The following is a 22531-nucleotide window of genomic DNA, read 5'->3' on the forward strand; positions in this document are numbered from 1 at the left end:
CTAAATAGTCTAAATAATAAATAAATGAGACAGCTTTAAACATTTTATTTAGACAGATACATACCTTGGCCAATCACGTACTGCATTCTTGCTTAATGGTATTATCCATAAAAGAGTTCAAGTTTACAGGATTTAGTTTACCTATTAAACCATCATTGACTATGGAAATACCCTCTAAGCAGTCTAAAGATAGACATTTCTTTCTTTCTCTCTCTCTTTCTTTCTTTTCTTTCTTTCCCATTATAGCCATTCAAAATTCAGAAGTGTGACATAATGCTAGATAAAGAAAATAAGACACAAAGACTTTATGTATGGTAGTAAAAATCAAGCTATGAGTCATAGGTATAGAAAAATTAGAGGAGTTAAAAATGTCATTATGCTTTTTTAGCAAAGTATTCATGTGTTAAGAAACAAAATTCACTTTTTTCTCTAAGGATTTAATCAGTTTAAAATGTAAGATTTAAAAAACAAAGATGATATTGTTTTGAGATAAGTACAGAAAAAGTGGAAAACATGTCTTTGTTGTTCTTCCTCCATTCTAAATTACTAAGTATCCAACAGAAACCCCTAGGTCATAGTTTACGTTTCTGTTCTCATTAATGCAAATAGAATGCTGGAAAAAGCACAAGAAAGACATATTAACCAAAAGCTGCAATCACTTTTCAGTTGCCCCATAATAAAAATGTGGTTTGAGTAAAAAATTTCATGACATAAAATTTCGAAGCCAATCTATTAGATTTATGTTTGTAGAATCCAATTCCAATTTACTAATTAGGTACTTTAAAAATTTGGGAAATAAAGTTGTATCTTGATTGATTTGGGGAGTGTATCTTATTTTAAATATTTAGTTTGAGGGTCATTTTCACTTTTGTGCCCTGTTTCAGCTTCAATCACGGTTGGTTTCTGTGGGCTTCTGCTGCTGCCTTATTTGTCAGGCAGCTGGGGGCAGTCGACACTGACAAGATTCAATGACTTTCTCCCCTACCCAGTCTCCCTGGCAGCTGCATAGAGATGGGAGGTTTTCTGCACACTGGCAGGTGACTGAAGACGCTTTTGTTCCAAATACCAGATGTCGACAATAGCAGCAACAGCTAGTAGGAGCTAATTGGGAATCTGAAGGGAACTTACACAGTAACTGGTTTTTACATCCCCTATGGCAAAGCTTCCTTTGTGCAAGTGAGAGCTGTAAAGCTTCACTTTCTGACATAAATCAGCTCTCTGAGTGACCCTGCCCCTGTTGGCCGTTGGGCATAAGCTCACGGCGGTGATGATGCCCTAGAGGAGAAAGCACAGGATTGTTGAGAGGAGAAAGCACAGGATTGTCGGGTGCTTCCGGCTGCTTATTCTCGGAGAGCTCACTGCCCCCAAGATGCTGATGCCCATGCTTGTGGTTATCTGTACTGTGTGGAGCCTCAGCTGTTTTTTCCGCAGTGGCCAATGACACGTTTTTACAGAAGTCTTCGTCTTCAAGAGTCTGGAACAAATTTATAAAGCACTTATCAAGAAACTGACACATTTGGCAGGAATGCATGAGAAATTTATAGAGCTAACACACATGGTTTTCCAACTAGTTGGGATAGAGCTGGTTTTGTCCTTCTAGCATCATATTAATGAAGTCTGATGTTAGTCTCAACACCTAGACTTTTTATTAATGGCTTAAAAATAAAGCCAAAGTGTATTTATCTTCAGAAGAAAAACTAAGAAAACTGAATAAAAGAATTTAGATTGCAGTAAAGTCAATCTAGTATCAAACCGTAAAATCACTTGACCCACATGGAATCCTTCACAGCTATGGCCACAGTGTTATGTATCTAATCCAGTACTGTTTCATCAAGCAAACTGGCTTCTCTGCCAACTCGAGAAAGCCAATAAAAGTGTTTAAATTGTTGGTGTTTCATACTTTGACATATGCCAGGAAAGGGTTTTGAACTGCACCAAAGCTTTGCTAAGGTACCTACTGTATTTCTCTCCAGTGAAAGTAGCAAACTATTGCCCCTTTCTCACTGATCATAATCTTGCATTCTCCATGCTACTAGTTCCTTAATTTACTGAAAGTCTTCATTGTTTTGTGGTACCCACAAACTCAAGGCCTCTCAACATATCAGCATAATACTAAAATTTCAACCTGAAGTTGGTTGTAAATAAAATTACAAAATTAACTGGAAAACTCAAAGATTCACTAAATGTATAGCTTAATATTTTGAAGGTTTTTAAAAGTTATAAATTCCACTGGATTTTTGCATACAGCTGCTAAGTGGTGTAGTTTTTTGGTTGTTTATGAATTACTTCTAAATAAGAACTTAATATTTAATTATAAAATTATAAAAAGTAAATGTTCAAAGCTAGGCATGGTGGCACACACCTGTAATCCCAGCTGAGTAAAAAGAATCACAGGTTCAAAGCCTGCATGAGCAACATAGAAAGGCTCTGTCTCAAAAATAAGATAAGGCTACAGATGTAACTCCCTGGTAGACTACTTCCCTAGCATGTTCGAGGCCCTGAGTTCAATTTCCAGCATTGTAATCAATCAGTCAATCAACAAAGTACTCAGTTATTAAACATAAATAGCTATAGTAGCAGCTTAATTTCATAAAACCTGTTAACTATTTCACTGATTCTATTATACTAGTCTATGATACTATTTCTAACATTAGAGTATATCTAAGTATATTTTGATACTATTTATAATATTAGAGTATATTCTGCTATAATGGTTTTTTAGCATTGTATATTACTTTAATTGCCAGCATTTTCTTAATAGTAAATTAAATAGTATTATATAATTGATGGCATCTAGGAAGCAATGAAAAAGAAAAATCCCAATCTGAGTTGATATGCTAGATACACATGATATTCTTATTTATAGGTAGTTCAAAAGTTTTAAGAATATTATGGGAATTGTTTCTGTTTTTAATATAACTAGGTACATTTATAAATTACACAACACAAATAATATAAGAGATCAGTACAGCTGGCATTTATTAAGTAACTGAAGACACAGTATTTTATTTGCATTACCTTATCTCCTCACCTTTAACACCAGAAAAAAACTCATTATCACATTATTAAGATTAATGTGGAAAAAATGACGTGATTAACCTGTTCCACTCAATACCAACTAAATAAATAAATTTAAATGATTTGTTAAAATTTGAGGTGGCTTTCTTTTGCAGGGTGGGGGGGGATACCAGGGATCAAACTCTGGGCCTTGTGATTGTGAGACAGGCATAGTGCCACTGAGCTAAATCCCTTGCCCTGAGGTGGCTTTCTTTAAAGCTAGGAAATATTTGAAAGTGCTGCTCAAAAATGAAATTCAAATTGTTTTTAAACCTGAATTCAAATTTTGTCTGTCTCCCTATTAAAGAAACATGCTTTAGAATTATTTTCTTTTTAATATAAGGAAAAGCACATCAAGTTATAGAAATTTAAATTATCTGTTTACCTTTTATTTAAATATAGTCTCATAACAAGGAATAAATATTTCAGAGTTACTAGGGACGAAATTGTAAGTAGAAAACATTCCGTTTTCAAGTAAATACAATAATTCAGGCTGGAAAATGGGGAGGTAGTATAAGGACTTCACAGAAAAACTGGCTTATGTATCCTTAGTAAATTAAGTAATTATCTGGCTTTAATTCCTTGACAAATTGTGTCTAGGGTAAGCTTTGTTACCACAATGCTCCTATGAGCAAGTTCAAGTTACTACAATAATATCGTTTTATGTGTCGACTAAGTTCTTAAGCATCTACTCATACAATATCATTTAGTGATGATCCAGATTGATTTTTATTTTCTAAAACCCTTCTAGATAAAGACAGTAATATGGATCTTAAAAATGTTTTAAAGTGTACATTCCATAACAGAAAACGTGTATAATTTTAAAAATTACTTAGTTGTAGTATAGCTAATCACAAAACACTAACTTATTTAAATAGCTCCTAAAATATTTCCTCTTTTTCTCCCAGTAAAAATAATTGAGAAAAGTAGGGTACCCTGAGAGAGCAGTTTCCACATTTTTCTTCACAGTAAGCGATCTTAATGGCTTCTTCTACATACGGGAAACTCAGGAAGGAGTAAGGCAGACCAAGATGATAGACAAGACGACCACATCTGAAAGAAAAGGGGGGGGAACAATATTATCCAGTACTTTTTATTACTTATATGTGGTTTCTGATAAGTATATTAGTACTCAGGTTCACTGGTCTTACAGCTAAGAACCCTTCATATCTTCAGTAAATTTCCTTGGATGCAGTCTACAAAGGAAGTCCAGGCACTGTGTACTAGATCAGATCACAGAAAGACTACAATGAGTCTAATGTTAGCATTTTGAATTATAGATGTGTCACTAAATAAAAAGTCATAGTCACCCAAATGCAGTTTTGCAATTGACCTATAAATTTTACCACATCCAAACTCACACTGACACATCAGTTAAGCTCTGGAAACCACATGAGCTTTTCATAACTGCTAAGACAGCACAAATCCCACAAAATAAAGATATTATACCGACCAAAAAGATCCCCAAGCCTTGACCAGTAGCTAATTTATTGAAAAATAGATATGATGCAACAAAAATGTCAGCATGAGAATTAGAATTATAACACTGGGCATCCTGAGTAATGGTAGGGTTAAAATTTCCTTGTTGTCCATATTTTACCCAGTGTATGACTCTATGCAAATACTAAAGTGCTAGACTTTACAAATGACTAAGAAGTTCAGAGGCCTGAAAGAGTGAAATGTAATATTAGAAAGATGCTTAGACCTAAACAACGTCTGGCTCACCACTCCAAAAAGCTAGAAGCAGACATCACTATGAATATATTCACAGCAGATAGTTTTATGGTTTATGTCTAGCTGTCTCCCTAAAGCCTCAGGTGGTCATAAGTGAGGCTTTTCAGAGGTAGCTGGATCTAGAGTGTGTGATACTGCAATCCAGAATGTGAGATTTTTAAATTAGTCCACTGATTGGTTTGGCATAGTTCTGGGAGTGGATAATAGAAAGGCCCTCCCTGGGCATGAGTAGTCTGGGTATAAGACAAGGGACAGAAAGAGGGCTGCTGTGGTAACTTGTTGCTTGCTATTTGGCTCCTCTGCTACCTTCTGTCCACCATGAACTGTTTTTCCTCTGAGATTCCTGTCTGCCATGCCACCCTTCTTTGAAGCCAGCTGATTATAGACTGAAACCTCTACAGAGTTGAAATAAACCTTTCTTCCTTTTTATTTGGGATGTCGAGTATTTTGTCTCAGCAATGATGAAAGTAAGACACAAATAATATATACATTGAAGTTCTCTCAAAATGAATATTTTATTCATGGAATCAAACAGTCACACAGATCACAATGATTAACACACTTTACAGTTTGAAATGCAAGTAGCCTTCAAGTTATAAATTAAACAAAAATATTGTCTTCAAAGTGAGGCTATTCATCTGAACAACATTTAGATTAGAATTGTACGTGAAATGCAAATGGATCTTTCTATTTATGTAACCCGAATGTAAATTTACTTGGTGGGAGAGAGATGTATACTCAGCGTTCTTTACCTATTGGAATGGTGAAGTCTTTTACATAACTTACCTTTAAGAAAGTCATTTTAAAGCTTTAGAAACAAAACCCTTTAATAAACCTATTTTTGAAGCTGAGTATTTGGTAATAACACAAAAACAAACACCTTATTTTAAATCCTTTATTATTAAATACATAGCAGAAAAGAAACAACTAAGGAAGTTGTTGCAAAATTCTAGAGGGGAGGTAACAAGAAAATAGGATAGTGATTATAAAGACAAGATAGCTGTACTGAAGATTTAAAAATCCATAGGGTTTGGTGACTAACCCAAGATGAAAGGTGTGATAGGAGTCAGTAACACGTCTGTCACATAGCATTTAAAGGACAGATGGCAGCAAAGTTACCAAATATGATGGTATCTGTGATATCCTTAACAGAAAAAGACTGGGAAAAGGAGAATGGAAGACACTGAAGATTATATTTTGTAATCCTGTAGCATATAATACTGCTACTGCTGCCACTACTACTACTTGGCTACATCTTTCCCTTACAAGAATTGTTTTATATAACACAAAGGGTAATGTAAAATAAGACTATGGAAGATAATCAGTCAAAATTTGAATAACTGAATTTAAGATGTTTGTATGTGAAATGGATAATAGGTCTAGAGTTCAGTCATTGTGTTTGAGCTTTGAATTTAGGATTATCAGAACATAAATCATAACTAATCAAGGAATAGCTGAGATTGCTCATGCAGAATATGCAGTGTGAAGATAAGGAAACCTAAGTGTTCTTAATAATACAAATATATAAGAAATAAACAAGAAGGATGTAGAAGGAAGGATGAGAAGGAGAAAGAAAAGGAAAGATGTGGAAAAAAATCAGAATATAGCATCATAGAAATTAAAACTGGAAGTGTTTTTTAAAACTAGTTTTTTTTTCTCTTTTCCAATTCTTTTCATTAGTACATGTTTGCAGTGCATATATTCCTTGTGGGTAGGTGGTACATGTACATACACAGATCAATTTTTTCAACTCCTAGTTGTTACTTCTACATGTTAATGAAGGATAATGTGAGATGAGAAGTGAAATAAGGCATTATATTTAACAATGAAGAAGTCTGTATGTGGTGAAAGTAAGAAAGTACAACACAGGTATCTTAATTTGAGAGGGGATGGGTACATACCTGTCATAAATGAGGAAGTCATCTTTATTTCCATTTAAGAGAGTCCAAACATCAGTCTGGTGTTCTTCTTGTTGATAAACAGATATATGGTCTGAAACCCGATTTTTAAGATGTATGTGTTTTAACCGAGAATCAATTCCTTGGTGATTAACAATAACATAGGAAATACTAAAATAGCCTTCTTTCTCCAATTTTACTCGCAGGTCTTCAAATCTAAGATATTTAGGGAAAATGCGTAAAATGAATAGTCTCATTTAATTTGACTAGTGGTCTTTTCTCTCTTCCCTCACATTCTTTTTTCACCCCTGTGAAACTCTCATTATTTTTGACTGACCTGTATTTGTTATAAGATTCTGAAACTCTTATTTTTTAGAATAATTTAAATTTTTTTCCTCACTTAAAACCTTATGCTAAATGCTTCCACAAACATTAGCTAATTTAGTCCTCAAATTAATCTTATGAAGTATATATTTTTGAAATTCATCTTATAGAAAATTAAACCAATGATGAAAATTTGGTGAATAATCCAAAAAGCATTTTTGATATGTTTATGAAATGACCCAAGACCTTTGATAGCAAGTCTAGTTTGCATGTTATTCTGACAAAACATTCTTCTTGACATAACTGCCACATTTGCAATTCAACTTAAAACATTTTTATTACACAAGTAATACAGATTTAGTAGGAATTTTTAAATATAAGTCCATAAAAGAAAAAAATGTTCATAACCACAGGAAAGCAACCAAGACATTTTGTTATCTATTTCCTGGGCTTGTCTAATTTATTCTATGCAAATACATAACAGTTTTTCCAAAAATGCGACTTAACAAGTATGTTGTTTCCATTTTTAGTTTATGTACATATGTATGTAGGTAGGTATTTAACAGCTTTTCCTCAAATATATCCTAAACCACAAAAGTTCTGTGTCTTACCTGGAAGCCTGCAGAATGCACAGGTATCAGCTGGCTTGAAGAAGAGCAACCACAGTCACTGTACCAGTGGCATTCAGCATGGGATTTTGATTTTTTATGCTCCATGCTGGGGGTTGCTTACAAAAGGAGCTTCGGCTCTGGCTCTCTGCTCCCCCACCAGGAAGGAGACAGAGAACCAGGGCAAGCCCCAGGCTTCGCCACATTTCTGTGGTTGTCCTGCAAAAGAGGAAATTGGTAGTCTTCTTCCCAGGCTATAAACTCAATAGGTAATAATTCTACTTCCTATCATATGTAGCCCATGGATTCTGTCTCTCTTCCCTCTCATTGTTGGGCTCTCATTATGCCATTATAATGAGCACTAAATCTTCCTATAAAGAGGAAGTTACCAGACAGAGGCAAGGGAGTTATCAAGACATTGACTATCTGGCTTAGCAAGCTACTGTAGTAAGCATCCTATGAACACTTGCCCTATCAGGTAGCCAAGTGCTTCATCAGAAGGTGCATATTTTTTTAATGTTCAGACTGTTGTTTATGTTGACCCATAACATTCTATGAACACAGTCTGCCTTTCATATGAGACGTGCCAAGTTCTGACTGCTTCTTTATGACCTTTCAGAGTCTCAAGTAAGTGAAAGGTAAGTAGGAAATTCTTCACAGAAATGAGGAAAGCCAGCCCAGAAAGGTCTCAAGAGCTGCCCATCAGGGCAGTGTACCAAGAGGAATGTTGCTCGTGTTGGGCCTTTTAGCTCTTCAGGCTCAAACTTTTCACATGAATAAATACGTTGGATATGGCTCCTTTTTGTTTCTTATTCCTTAGGGCTTAGCTACATGTTAATATTATAGGAATTTAATATCTCAAAATATGAGATTATCTTCCCTATCATTATTACCACACCCATGATAATATCAACAAGGTGGGGGAGAACCTCAGAAGGAATCACGAATCATTGCTCCTTATATCATTTAAGGCTCATTAAATCTATACTCAAGGAGCCTATTATGGGCTACTACTACTTTCAGGAAGCTCCTGGAACTAGACAGCATATTCATGCATAAAGAGAACTTCTCTGAGCAGAAAAGTTAAAACATTGAATACCTGACCAGAAAGACTCCCCCAAACTATGGCCAGCTCTCTCAGCAGAATAGTTTAAAAAAATGCACTTAAAGATGTGATGAAAGAAGGGACACATTCAGCAGAGATAAGTTTAGAAAAACTCCACAGAGGTAATTCAGGCTCATTTTGATGTGTCTGTGGAAAAAAATCAGGGCAAAATTCCAAAACTAGGAAGTTAGGACATTTTTAGGCATTGATCTGATATTTTAAAAAAGCAGAAGTCTTTCTTTGGGTGAGAGTTGCTAATACTCAGTTATCTGGAATGAGCCTAGAATTAAAAGATGAGTGAAAAGCTAAAACCAGACTAATCTAGCCTCTGCATCAGTGGGTATATATATATATTTTTTTTTAATCTGATCAGCTTTCATATTAACAACTCAAAATACCTACTTATAGAAGATATTTGATAAGAGTCTAACCAAAAAAAGGAAATGAAGACGGGAAGAGGAGAGAGAGGGAAAGGAAGAGGAAAGGAAAAAATGACAAATTGAATCCATCTCAACTATTCTAATATTTTTAAATTTGTACTATTTAGGTCTAGAAATGTAGTTCAGTGATAGAGTGCTTGCCTAGGTCGCACAAGGCCTTAAATTTGTTCCCCGGTACTGAAAAAAATCTAATAATGTTTTATTAGAAAAAAATCTAATAATTTTTTATTTTAAAATTTTTAATTTTCTGCTGCCTGCCTCGCAAGTGCAAGGACCAGAGTTCAATCCCCAGTACCAAAAAAATAATAACAATAATTAAATTTTTAAAATTTTTGTACTAAATCTGAGAAATTTCTTTAAGATGATATTTACACTGATAACACAATTGTCCCTATTGTAGTTATCTTTTATTGAGCATTATAGAACTCTATACAGGCAGCACTAAGCAGCCTGTTAATTCTTATGCCTTATCCTTTTTGAGGACACTATGGCTAAGGGAAAGTTTAAACACTTTGTCATGATCACATATGGAGTAAATCACAGAGAAATTGAATTCAAATCAATTCTGTCAGATCAAAAACAACCTCTCAGCTACTGCAATATATTGAGAGTTTTTCAATAGATCATTTTGTAATGACTATAGCAGCCAACTTTGTTTATGCCCTAAGATGGCAGAGAGAACATCAGAATAATGTAAGGTGCTTTATTTCTTAATAAAATGTCTATTTTCTGAAATATAAATTTGTGCAAGGTCTTGGATTTATCTCTTTCACTACAAAAATTAACTCAGTAGTTCTAGAACCTTCATCTTAAAGACAACAATTAATATTCTAATTTTGCCATGAGGACATAGTTTTTAGTGGCTAAAGGACAAATATAAATGAAAAGACTATTTTCTTCAATTAGGTTTCAACCGAAAAAATAAGCCATTTGTCAGAAGGTAGTGAATTAAACAATTCATGATTTCAGATTGTCCTCTGCCATTGTAATCAATAGGCTGTTCAACATTATTTGCTCAAAATAATTGTTATACAATAAGCTTTTAACTATAACTGTAAAACAGCTATATAAAAATGAGGATAAATAGCAAAATTGGATTTACTAGACACTGATTCAGAAACAATTGCAAAGTCTTCGTAACTTTCACTAATCTCATAGCTTTCCAATTATAAACCTAGATTAGTTGGCCACATACAGATCTACAATTGTTTAAAATTCCCCACTGAAATGCAGGCTACTCAGAGACTTTAACCTCTCACTCTGGGCTTCAGGTCAGCTTGTGAAAGTGCCTCCTTGTTCCCTTGAAGGCTCCCATTCTGCACTTAAATTGAAATTTTTTATATTTAATCACCCCATTGTGACATGGACTTTCATTCCCTTGAAGGTGGCCCTGGGGCACAGCCTGCTCCACCACCACCACCCATTTTTCTGAAACTGCTCACAATATGTCTACACATTTCCACAGCACTGTAGTATAAGCATGTTCCAATCTCGGCTCTACAAATCCACTAGGCTCTTTTTTTCCCTTTGTTCTCAGTCTGCCTTTCAGAGGGAAGTACTTAAATGTGATCATATAACATTGCCTGTATAACATCGCAGCCTCCTGCAGAAAGTGCTAGATTCCTCCAGCTGCACCCCTACTCAGCTGCGATGAAGGCAGGACAGATATCAACAAGAAAGTCAGATGTGCCCACTGAGAACTTCACCCACCACACCTGAGCTCTGAGTCTTCTGGGGGTTTTTTCCTTATAATTTTTATTTCCTTCACCCATCTTTTTCTAAGTCTATTCAAAGAGGAAAATAACTTTTATCATATTCAGAAAATATTTACCAAACTCTACAAGAATACACTTGATCTTAGCCAAAAGGCCCAGAAGCGAAAAACTCTACAAGAATAAACTATTGGAAAACAAAATCCTACTTACGCAACCGCTTCTGACCAGCCTGCTTCCTTTCTCTTTGCTTTGCTGGGGCGGCTCCGCAAAGCCACAGAGAGAAATGCTGATATTTATAGTCCTGTTGTTTACCTCACCCCTCAGCTAGAGTCCAGACTATGGTGCTATCTCTTGCAGTGTCCTTGCGAGCAGAACAAGCCTCTGAATTGTGATTGCTGTTAAGGAAAGAAAGCAACAAGTCCTGGCATGGATAAAGTGGGGGAAAAGATTTCAACAATTATAAATCCATTCCCTATGGTTTACAGTCACCCCAGTATCTAGGATTTAATGGTACAGTCGGGGGCGGGAGGAAGTGCAAAGGGCCTCCAAGTCCTGCTCTTTTCCAAAATATAGTAGGAAAAAACATTTCCTGAGCCAGCAAATTATGCTACCTTTGTGTTTTCTTTTAATCTGTTTTTCCTTTTCCTTTGTGGTGATAAAAAGTTAGAGCTAGCCTCACGAACACTTTGTTAGAAAAAGACATCTGTTGTTTTAAATTATTCTGGTCTCATCTTACAGAAGTGTCCATTTTTTTGTCTGTTTGAAACTGGAATTCCTGTGAGGTCTCAAGACAGCTGCTCTTTTCTTTTTCATTTAAGGAAAGGATAAAATAAGAAAATGGCTTCCTATCTGAAGGAAACCAAGCCTTATTTTAATTGTCACAGAAGTCCTACTTCCTACCAGACCTATGTATCCCATGGATCATTAAATAATTTAATATAAAATATTTACAAATTTAAATATTCTACAAATAAAAATTAGTGATAGCTGTTAGGCATGAAACAAGTATAGAAATTTCAAAGTGTACAGATAAAATAGAAAATTCCAGCTATATCAGAAGGAGGAAGCTGGGCGTGGTGGTACACACCTATAATCCCAGCACTCTGGAGGCTGAGGAGGAGGATTGCCACGAGTTCAAGGCCAGCCTGGACTACATAGTGAGTTCCAAGCCAACCTGAACTGCGTAGTGACCCCCTGTCTCAAACCGCAGCCCTCAAAAAGGAGGAAAATTATTTCCTATAACACTTGCAAAGTTGCGCACTCATGACAAGAGAGTTAAGGAACGGTTTTCCCCAAACCCCACATATGCACATTTTCTGTGTCCTGACAGAAAATCACAGAGTGCCTTGGCTGCTCTGGACCCAGCCAGCTGCAGGGTTTTTTCCACATGCTTGAACTCGAACCCAGGCTTTGAAAATTCTCAAGCACTAATAAAGGTATTTAGTTTGTTGCCCAAAGCACTGAAAAAATAACTGGCCGGGTCGCTGATCTAAACGTCCTCGAACTGCTTACCTTGATCCCCTCTCTGAACGCAAACCAAAGTAGAATGTCCCAGACTTTTCTCTGCTACAAGGATATGCTGCAGCACTAATACCCCTTACTGCTTTTTTCTTTGGGATCTATACCAGCATCAGCTGTGGACAGCTTCAGGCACTAGTGGGAGCTCCTCTGTATGGAGTCACAGCACAAAACACAGGGACAGATGAGGTCATCCTGGACATTTAGATTTTCAAGTAAGTCTTGCTTTTATCCAAACAAACCCTTATTGATTGCCATGTGCTGGATGCTGCTGCAGAAAATACAAAGAGGCCCAGATGTTCTCCCTCCTATAAAGAAACTTCACATCCAATGAGAGGTCATTTGAAAGCCAAATTCTGTTTACTTGCACCAAGCAGCAGATATTAACCTTTTCAGATATCTTTATTAATTTCTGGGTGTGGAAGTGTGCATATGTGTACTAGCTTTTTAAAACAGTCTCATGAGTGCTCACTTCGGCAGCACATATACTAAAACAATCTCGTGAAGAACAGATAGTCTCCTCAGTAGCTCATTTCCTTGGCAAATTTAAGCAGTCATGTCAGCCTGTATGCAACAGAAAAGCATGTATTTTACTGTCTGTTCCTTCCTCTTTATATAGCTTAGCAGGCACTTCTTACCCAGAAAGGATTTCTGCTAAGAGTGCAACTGGCTCTAAAGCCAAGCACCCAGAAGTGTGTGTTCACATCAGTTTACACTAAGACACCCAAAATATTAATGATTTCTATGGAGAATAAGACCCAGAGACTCTGTGAGTTCACAGTAAAAGAAAGATGCCCCATAAATCATGACTCTTTAAATCAGTGTATTAGCTAAGGCAGATGATAATATGACATAGACTCATTAATTAACATTTGTGAAACACTAATGTCTCAAAATGTTAGGAAGTGAGAATGTTATTAGTACTTGAAGGACCTCTTTGGTTGAAGTGGCATATTACATAACATACAAAAGAAAATGAAGTCATTCCCAACATTTTTTTTCCTTAAATGACATTTTGTTCCCTTGCACATATCAAAGGTAACCCTAAATGTCAGCACATGGCTAGTATCAATTGTAATATTGCTTGAGTATCTATTGAAAGATTAGTAAGCCACTGAATATGCAAGGGATGTTTAGAAAAAAAACAAGGTACTCTTTAAATGAATGCGATAAATGAGAACAAGGGCCGGAGGAAGGCATGGGAACAGCAGGTTGGATTAGATAAGACCTACTTGGATCTCTTGAGATTCAGATGAGGCTGAAATGTGCTTCAAAGGGGGCTTTTCTTCAAGCTCACAAGTTTATAGATCAGAGAACCCTTTGATATATCAAACATAAATCCAATTAGGGAAGTGACTTCATACAGTGCCAAATTGCATTCGCCTCTGAACGCTTTCAGAAAATAAACATCAAAAAAAGAATTTTGCTTGAATAAAAGATGTTAAAATATTTTAAAATAAAACAAAACTTGCTCAAACCAAACCTACTGACTGCAGCCATTCATGAGATGTCACTAGCGTCATGTAAGAAGCACATAGGGGATGAAAGAGCCTCCAAACGGCATTAACTCCTTGAGTGAGTGAAACACTCATGTAAGATAAGGTCAGGGAGTTTGGCCTCAGAAGAGGGCCACAGAACCCACATCTGGTCAAACTCCTGGACTGTCGTTGTTGACAGCAGTTGTCTCTTTACCTGCTAAACAATGTAGGTGAGAAGGGCCAGAGAGTCTGCGGGACAGGCACAGGTCTGAATCACCATGGCGGAGATTCAGTGTCCACCCTGACACAAATTGTTGATCCTTTTTTTGGTACCGGGCATCAAACTCAGGACCTTATGCTTGAGAGGCAGACAGCAGTACCTCTGAGCTAAATCCCTGGCTTACAAATTCTTAATTCTTAATAAACATTTGGTGAAAGAACAGGTAAGTAAATGATGAATTTTTCTATGAGCTTTAAAGACTGAGAAGTCTGGATTTTCAAATTATGAAAGTCTTTGTGACCCAAAGCACAAGACAATCTAGTAGTAAATCATTTGCTGATTTCTATCTTGAAATTATTTTTATCATGGACATTGTCCATAGACAGAATTGCCATACTGCTAATAAATCTCAAGTGAATATTCATGTTCTCAAATATCATACAATGGAAGGTTTCTCTTATTGTTTATCATAACTAATATTTCCCTATACCAGTTGCTAAAAATTATTCCTATTTTCCTTTAAATATAGGAAACTTTCTTTTGTGTTAAATGCTATCCAGTTTTCAAACAGGCCAGGTTTTTTTTTCAGCTTTAATTGAGTTTATTGGTACATTTTAGGGATACAGTACAGTTACATTCATTGTTGGGATCTTGTACCTCTACATGACAAGTCTTGATTCTCATTTTTTCCCCTTAACCCTGCCCTTCCTTCACCCCCTCTCCCCTCCCCATCTACAAACACTTTATTTTCATCTTCTCACATTTTTTTCTTTTCCCTCTTTACCCTTCCCCTACCCATCCCACCTTCCCTACACCTTTTGCTCCTTTCTTCCCATTTCTAAATGTCAGTAATCTTATTAGGATCTTATGTATTATTGCAGATTATTCACACCAGGGAAACTATTCAGTATTTACACATGTGTGACTTATTTATTTCACTTAGGAGTATATCTTCAATATGTATCCATTTTCCTATGAATGAATCTATTTTCTTGTTCTTTATGGCTGAGAAATATTCCATTTTATAGAAAAGCCACATCTTCTTTATCCAGTTTCCAACGGATGGGCAAATGGGCTGTTTCCAAGATTTAACTGTTACAAACTGTGCCGCTATAAACATGGGTGCACATACTTCGCTGTGATATGATTCTTTTAGTTCTTTTGGAAAGATACCCAGCAGAGGGATGGCTGGGTCAAATGGAACCTCCAGTCCAAGCTCTTTGAGGTATCTCCATATTGATTTCCATAGAGGTTGCACCAGTCTGCACTCCCATCAACAATGGAGAAGAGTTTCTTTCTCCCCACAACCCCGCCAACATTTGTTATTGTGTGATTTCTTGATAGCAGCCATTCTTTGTGGGGTGAGGTGGAATCTCAGTGTTGTTTTCATCTGCATTTCTTGAATGATCAGTGATGTGGAACATTTTTTCATGCATTTATTTGTTGCTTTTACTTCTTTGTCTGAGAAATGTCTGTTCATTTCGGATGCCCATTTTTTAATCGGGTCTTTATATTTGGGGGGTCTGATTGTTTTGAGTTCTTTATATATCCTTGATAATAGTCCTTTGTCTGAGGAACAGCTGGCAAAAATTTTTTCCCACATTGTAGATTGTCTCTTAGTTCTGCTGATGGTTTCATGCCAGGTTTTAAATAGCTGATGCACCATTTCCAGAACCACTAGTCTCATCTCAATTAAATGGATATCTCCAACTTAATTTTCTAGTAGTCTTAATCTGCTACTTCATTTTAAATGTGTGTATACTACCAGAATTTTCCAGGACTTGTGTCGATAGTATATCAAATCTTAAGAGTGTTTTGGTAGAACCTCTATGTAAATTTTCAGAGTTTTCCAACTAAATAGCCAATTAAAAGTAATAATTTTTGACAAGGTAGCTTTACATAATGCTCATTAAAAATAATTCAACTTTTAAAAAAAGAAAAAAAAAGAAATGATCTTAATTTGTTTCCAGAACTGCTGGGAGTCTGAGATCAAGGTGTTGGCAAAGTTGGTTTCTTGTGAACTTTCTTTCATTGACTTACAGATGACTGTTCCCTTTAAAAATCATACCATAATAACTATTAAAGGAAGTTTTGACCTTTTGGCTTAATCCTGAAACATGTGCAGGGTTATCTAATCATAGAGGCTTGTATCCTAATTTTTTAAACAAGTATAAAAAAGTGTGCATTTGTGTGTATATGTGTGTGTCTGTACAAGTATGTGCATAAGAACCCAAGACACTTAGTATGACTCCAAAGTGACAACAAACAGAACATTAAGCATGTGAAAAAAAGATTAGAAAGACACATTAACAACTGACAGTGGTTTTCCTTCAGTATAGGGATAATTTTTAGTTCCTCCTTGTGTTTTTCTACTTCTATAAAGTCTCGAACAATAACTGCTCTGTGTATGTGTGTGCTTACTCTGTGTCAGTCACTACTTTAAGGCTTTTACAGTTAACAACACACATAATCCTCACTACAGCCATTAACTTTGTTTTATTGATAAGAAAACCAGAAATGTTGAGTAACTTGCCTCAGACTCAAAGCTAGAAAGCAGAGAAACTGGATTCAAACTCAACACGACCAGTGTTCAAAAGTTTAACTGCTGAAATGATCACAGATTTGCTTTTCATAGTGTGTGTGTGTGTGTGTGTGTGTGTGTGTGTGTGTGTGTGTCTTAAGACTAGGCACATGCATGCTGAGGCTTAATGTATTACAGTACATGCCTAATCCCTAAAATTAAATTCCATTCTCTCAATTGCTGGAGAATAGCCCTTAGGGCCAGTTCCCCAACGATCTCATTTGTGTGCACAGACGTGTGAGGAGGAAGGCTCTGCAAAGTCTCTTCTTGTGTTTGGCTGGCAATAGACTCGAGGCAGAAATGACTTCAGATTCCTTCTTGGAGCCTAAAATTCTGAGTGATTCCAGATAAGCATAGCACACAATTATAAAAATGCATATTTGAAGTTCTTTTAGTCAAACTCCACCTAGTAGACAATTCTGAAACCTCTCTCCCTCTACAGTCTAACTTCTATCTAAACATTACCAGGCCAGAAAGCTCACCACTCAGAGGAGTGTCACATTCTTTTGCCAGGCCTTTCACATTAAAAGGACTGTGTCCTCACACACATCTGAACTTTCACCCTGCCAGCTCCACACTCAGTAATGACACAAAAATGTGCATAATCTAAAACGGATGCAGTCACTTGTTTTGCACAGCTCCCTTCTTATTCATTCTAGTTTTTTGTTTGTGCTATCACTCTAGTTATCCCATGAGATAACAAAGGTAAAGCAAATATTTGAAAGTAATAAGCTCCAGTGGAAAATATGTCCCTGTGTTTCTTTGGTGCTACAATAGTCTAAGGTCTCCACGTGCTCCAAATGTGACAGTAGTAATCCAAAGGTGCTAGAAGGTACAAACACTGCTATAAAAGGAACAAGTAAGTAGGGTATATTCTGGAAATTCAGGGTCAGCTTTCTGATACCAAACCATCAGACCCTGGCCTCCAGTGCCTGTATCTTTAAGACTGTTTGATACATTGTGAGCCTCAGAACATCCCCTATTTAATCTTGGCTGCCATTTCTGAAGGTGTTCCAACTTCGACTTTTGATCTGCTAGAAACTGGTTTCTGGATCTGCTCGTATTTGGCATTTCCTAATGTTCTGACCCTGGTCACATTCCTTGACTTAGCCTTTGCCTCCTGGACAGAGTTGTCACCTCTTGCCAACATTTCTTGCCTGTTTAGATTGTTATTTCAATCTCAAAACTAACAAGACTTATGCTTCTGAAGGCTTAACCCGAAGACTTCCTCCAGGAACATGGCTTTCTGATGGCATGAACCCAAACCATCTTTCCTACTCTACCTTCTGCTACTCCTCAGGGTAGCTCCCATATACCAGCCCAGGGCTTCTCTTGCACAGGACCGTTCCTACTTTGATGCCTTAAAACCTTCCTCTTCCACAAAGCACCCTTCATCTCCTCCGCTTTCCTGTTCAAACCCTAGCACAGAGTTAAATATTCAGGTCGCCTGTGTTTTTAACAAGCTTTCCTACTTATTAACCATGCGACCTTAAGCAATTTACTTAATCTTCATTGTCTAAGTTTCCTGCTGTGTAAATTAGTACCTATTTGGGCAGTATGGTTAACTGGCTGTCCAACACTAATCTCTCTCCTTTTTTCCTTATTACACAACCCCCAAGGTAGCCATGTGCTCAGATAAAAAAACAAAACCAGAAACCAAAAATAGCTTCCATTTCTCAGCCAGTCCTGCCACTAGGGTGTCTATGTCATACAATTCTAACCATGGGATACAGTAGAAGTCTGAAGTTTGCTAGGGATCCTAGCAGAGGAGAGTTCCTTTCCATGTCTAAGTTCCATTGTCCTTCTACTGGCATGTCAATACAATGTCTTGATTGGATGGGCCATTTCATAACTAAGGAGCCAAAAATCACAACCTGAGCATAAAGGAGGAGAAAGAAGAAGCTGGAAATGTGATGGTTTCTAAAGTAACTGTATCACCTCCAGACTGTTTGCTCTTGATCTGTTATTGTGTGAGGGAAGATAAGCTTCTGTTTGATCATGTGCTGTGGTTAGGTTTCTGTTACCTTCTGGCTTCGTGGGTCGCTATGAGGACTGAATTAGAAAAGATGTGTAAATGCCTAGCATGATGCTTGAGACAAGTGGTCAAAAGAGCTACTGTTTTTATTTAAAACCTCCAACTCAAACCCCATGAAATCTAAGTGCTGATACTGTCCTAAGCATTAATGTCAAACAAAGAGAAATCCCATTCCTACTTTTATGGAGTTTAGCATCTAATGGTGAAATAAATGTCATCCACCCTAACTTTCGAGGGAGACTCACAGCACCTACTTTGATATCTTAGTGACCACAATTGCATATTATGCTTAGTTTGGTGTCCTGAAAAAGGGGACACAGTTTTCCATAAGCTAATTCAATTTAGGGTCACAATGAAAAGTAAGAATTGAATGATATATGGAAGAGTCCAGAGTTTTAAGGAGCTTGTATTTATATAGAAGAAAAAAATTTAAGGAATTTGAGTTAGCATGATAGCGTGGAGGAAGAGGGATGCCTGACTGGCTTCCTGGTCAAAACAAGTTCCCCACAGCCCCCATACTCAGGCAGGGTGCACATGTGGTGGCAACTCAACCCTCGGGATGCATGATCCTGTGCTTTGCTGCAAATAAATACTGAAGACTTCTGTCAAATTTTATTTGCATTTGCTCTAAGGAAAAGCCTGGAGTTTTCTTTTTTGATCTTAGTCCAAAGGAAAGGGTTTCTGCAAAGACTGAGGAGAAATTTATGCCTAACTGTGAGAGATCTATAAACAGAGAAGGAAAATAATGTTTCTTCTTCCTCCTCCTCCTCCTCTTCTTCCTCCTTATCCTCCTCATCCTCCTCTTTCTTCCCCCAATTCCTTCTCCCCTTCCTCCTTTCTCTCCTTCTCCTTTTCCTTCTTCCTGAGAACATTGCAGGAAGTCTTGCAATCAATTTCTCTAGCATACTTGAATCCCTGGGGAATCCACATTAGCCATTTTTACTAGCACAAAGAATATCCTTTAGTACTATATATAAAGCAATTCCTGACATACAACACAACAAGCAAGCAATAAAGGTATTTTAACAGGATTCTATATATTATTTTTGCAATCTTCTGGTTTTTTGTGTCTGGTATAGTTTTCCTATTATTGATTTATTATATTGTCTTTCTAGTTATAAAAGTGACCCATATAAAAGTGGCTTGTGGTTCCTTGTCTCCTCAAAGTCTCCTGTGGTCATAGGTGGGGCTTTTTCAGAGGTGGGTGGATCTCAAATGTGTGATGCTGGGATTGATTCATGGTGCAATGCTAGGATCAAGGGCACTAGGGTTAAGGGTGTGAGAGCTACCTGCTTTAACTATCCTGGATAAGATAAAACATAGAAAGAGCTATAGTTGTCCTTTGCTTGCTTTGTACCTTCTACCTACCATAAACTATTTCTCCTTTGCCATCCACCCTGCCTTGGAGCCAGCCACTTGTGGACTGAAACCTCTATAAACTGTGAGCTAAATAACCCTTTTCTCTTTTAATTTGGGTACCAGGTATTTTGTCTTGGAGATGAGAAAAGTAACTAAGATACCCACACACAAGAATGTCTTCCAGTCTCATAGTGTTTCTACTTGAGCAGTCTTTCCTGAAGCCTCTTTTGTTGGGACAACTTCCAAAAGCACAGACGAGCCTAAAAACTCATAAGGCATTGCCAAGCAGTGAAGGGAAACAAAACTGTTCCTGCTGACTCTGCACCACAGCTGCCAGATGCTTTGCTTAACTTGTGGGAAGAAAAACAAAATGAATTGTGAAACAAAATACTTCAGAGACCACAGAATGGTGGTGGCAGAATTGAGGTTTGCTCCTCCAGTACTTTTTTGTAGCAATTCTCTTGGGGTCATCTACAGTCCAAGCTCACATGTCTGAGCAGAGGCAGGATGATACCTGATGGGATAAGCCAAAAGGAAACTCCAGTCCTTAATCCAGGGCACCAGAAAAATCACTCTCCCGAGGCCACCTATATACTACTACTAGCCCCAAAAAGCAAACTGACTCACTTAAAGCTTTGTTCACTGAGTTTTCTTAAAATGCAAAGAAGAGAATTTAAGAGCAGGAGGAATGAGTTCCAAGTTCTTAGCCAAGGCAGCCTTTCATGGAGGAAAGAAAATACATGGCACGTGTTGGTAAGAGAGACACCAACTCCAAAACGGTAAGGCAAACAAAGGGGAGGCCAGAGGACAAAGCTTTAAGCCCATATGGTTAAGTCCCATTTACCTCCCAGTGTGCAAGGTCAGTGGAAGTGTGCAGGGAGTGAGGTGAGGTGATAAGTATTCAAAGCCACTTACAACCACCTGCATCCATCATAAGAGAAAACTGTATTCTAATGAGACATCAGGATACCTCTCAAGTCCATGCAAGGCAAGGCTGCCTCCAGATAGAAAACAATCACTTTTATCCAATAGCATCTTAAGGAGCTGCCTTGGACTCTACTAAAAGATACAATGCAGGGAGGATTGTAAGCCTACACCTGTCAGTGACAGTTCTTTCTTCCAGTAGTTCCACTATCACATCAAGTCAACTCAATGAAGGCATGCCATACATCCACTGTGAGCAGATATGCCAGGCAGGGTATGGTGGTGCAGGCACATAATCTCAGCTACTTGGGAAGCTGGAGCAAGAGGATTACAAGTTCAAGGCCAGCCTGAGTGATTTAGCAAGACCCTGTCTCAAAATAAAATGTAAAAAGAGCAGGAATATAGCCCAATGGCATGGCCTTGCATTGGTCAGCCTGCATGTGGTCCTAGGTTTAATCCCTAGTACTATAAATGAAAAAGAATAAAAAATAAAAAATAAAAAATAAAAAATAAAAATTTTTTTTAAAATAAAAAAGACTGATCTGTCAAATATGGGCTTCTGCAATAAGCTGGAAGCTCTTCTGTGTGACAGTTATCAGAGGCACTGGGAACTGTGAGCAAGGGTGACAGGGAGGCATATAAAAATCTACCAAATTGCATTTGGTCCTTTGGGTATGAGGGGTGTGTTTTTCCAAGTCTCCCTGTTACTGGCTTCCTCACAGCCAATTGTTGTGCAATTTCAAAAGGAAAAGAGCACGTAATGCCACAGGCTGGCCTCACAGGGCTTTCTTGCCAACCAGCTTTTCCTGAAAGACAAGAGGCTTTCTGATGAGGATAATCTAACATCGACCTTTGAATAACTCTGAGAAACAGATATGAGATTGCCACCTGGAAATCTGTGGCGACAAATTGATCCAGGCCATTGGTCCCAACTCTAGCTGCAAATTGGAATCATGGGAGAATTTTAAAGCAAGTCATTCTCCCAGCCTCATCCACCCCAAAATTCTAATTCTAAGAATCTGGTTAACTTTGGATGGAATCCAATTTTTAAAGGCAAAACAGAACATTGTTTTGCAGCCAGAGTTGCAAACTACTTCTGTAGACCACTCCATAAACTGATGTTATGGATAAAGTGTGATTCCACCTCCCTCTTCCAGATACAATTAATTGGATTAATTAATGGAGGTGGCCTGTGTCCAGATCCTCAAGACTATACACTTATTCAGAGATTTCTATAACTCTTAGGACTCACTATATGGTTAGACTCATGACCAAGACCTATTATAGTGATGCAATAGAAAAGATAATCAGTTAGGTCATAGTGGAAAAAGATACAGGCAGAATCCAAAGAACTCTATACACAGGCTTCTATGCTCTCTCCTGTGAGGAGGTATACTTCAGTCTGTTTTTTTTTTTTCTCTCTCTCTCTCTCTCTAGCAGGGAGCAATGCAATAACATGTATGCAATGTTTCTGCCCAGGAAATCACACTACAGATACATAATTTTTTAAGATTTTTATTGGAGTTTGGTTGCAT

The 22531-nt window shown here is 37.3% G+C and overlaps 1 protein-coding gene across 2 annotated transcripts; it reads right to left on the reverse strand.

The window, feature by feature from the left end:
- Positions 1-32: 32 nt before the first annotated feature.
- Selenop (selenoprotein P) lies at positions 33-12522 on the reverse strand. 2 transcript variants are annotated; one of them, XM_010633881.3, is made up of 6 exons: positions 12394-12517; positions 11092-11276; positions 7625-7840; positions 6693-6905; positions 3993-4110; positions 33-1474 (listed from the first exon to the last, which is right to left on the reverse strand). In XM_010633881.3, the coding sequence occupies exons 3-6, from the start codon at positions 7825-7827 to the stop codon at positions 845-847; spliced, it is 1164 nt and encodes a 387-aa protein (XP_010632183.2). In that variant the 5' UTR covers positions 7828-7840; positions 11092-11276; positions 12394-12517; the 3' UTR covers positions 33-844. The 2 variants fall into 2 exon arrangements, with proteins under 2 accessions (XP_010632183.2, XP_019064453.1); XM_019208908.2 differs by having other exon boundaries at positions 863-1474; positions 12394-12522.
- Between the last annotated feature and the right edge of the window lie 10009 nt (positions 12523-22531).

Source organism: Fukomys damarensis, unplaced genomic scaffold, assembly GCF_012274545.1.
Source record: "Fukomys damarensis isolate Sample0158 unplaced genomic scaffold, DMR_v1.0_HiC HiC_scaffold_1, whole genome shotgun sequence".
In the NCBI taxonomy this organism is placed as follows: domain Eukaryota; kingdom Metazoa; phylum Chordata; class Mammalia; order Rodentia; family Bathyergidae; genus Fukomys; species Fukomys damarensis.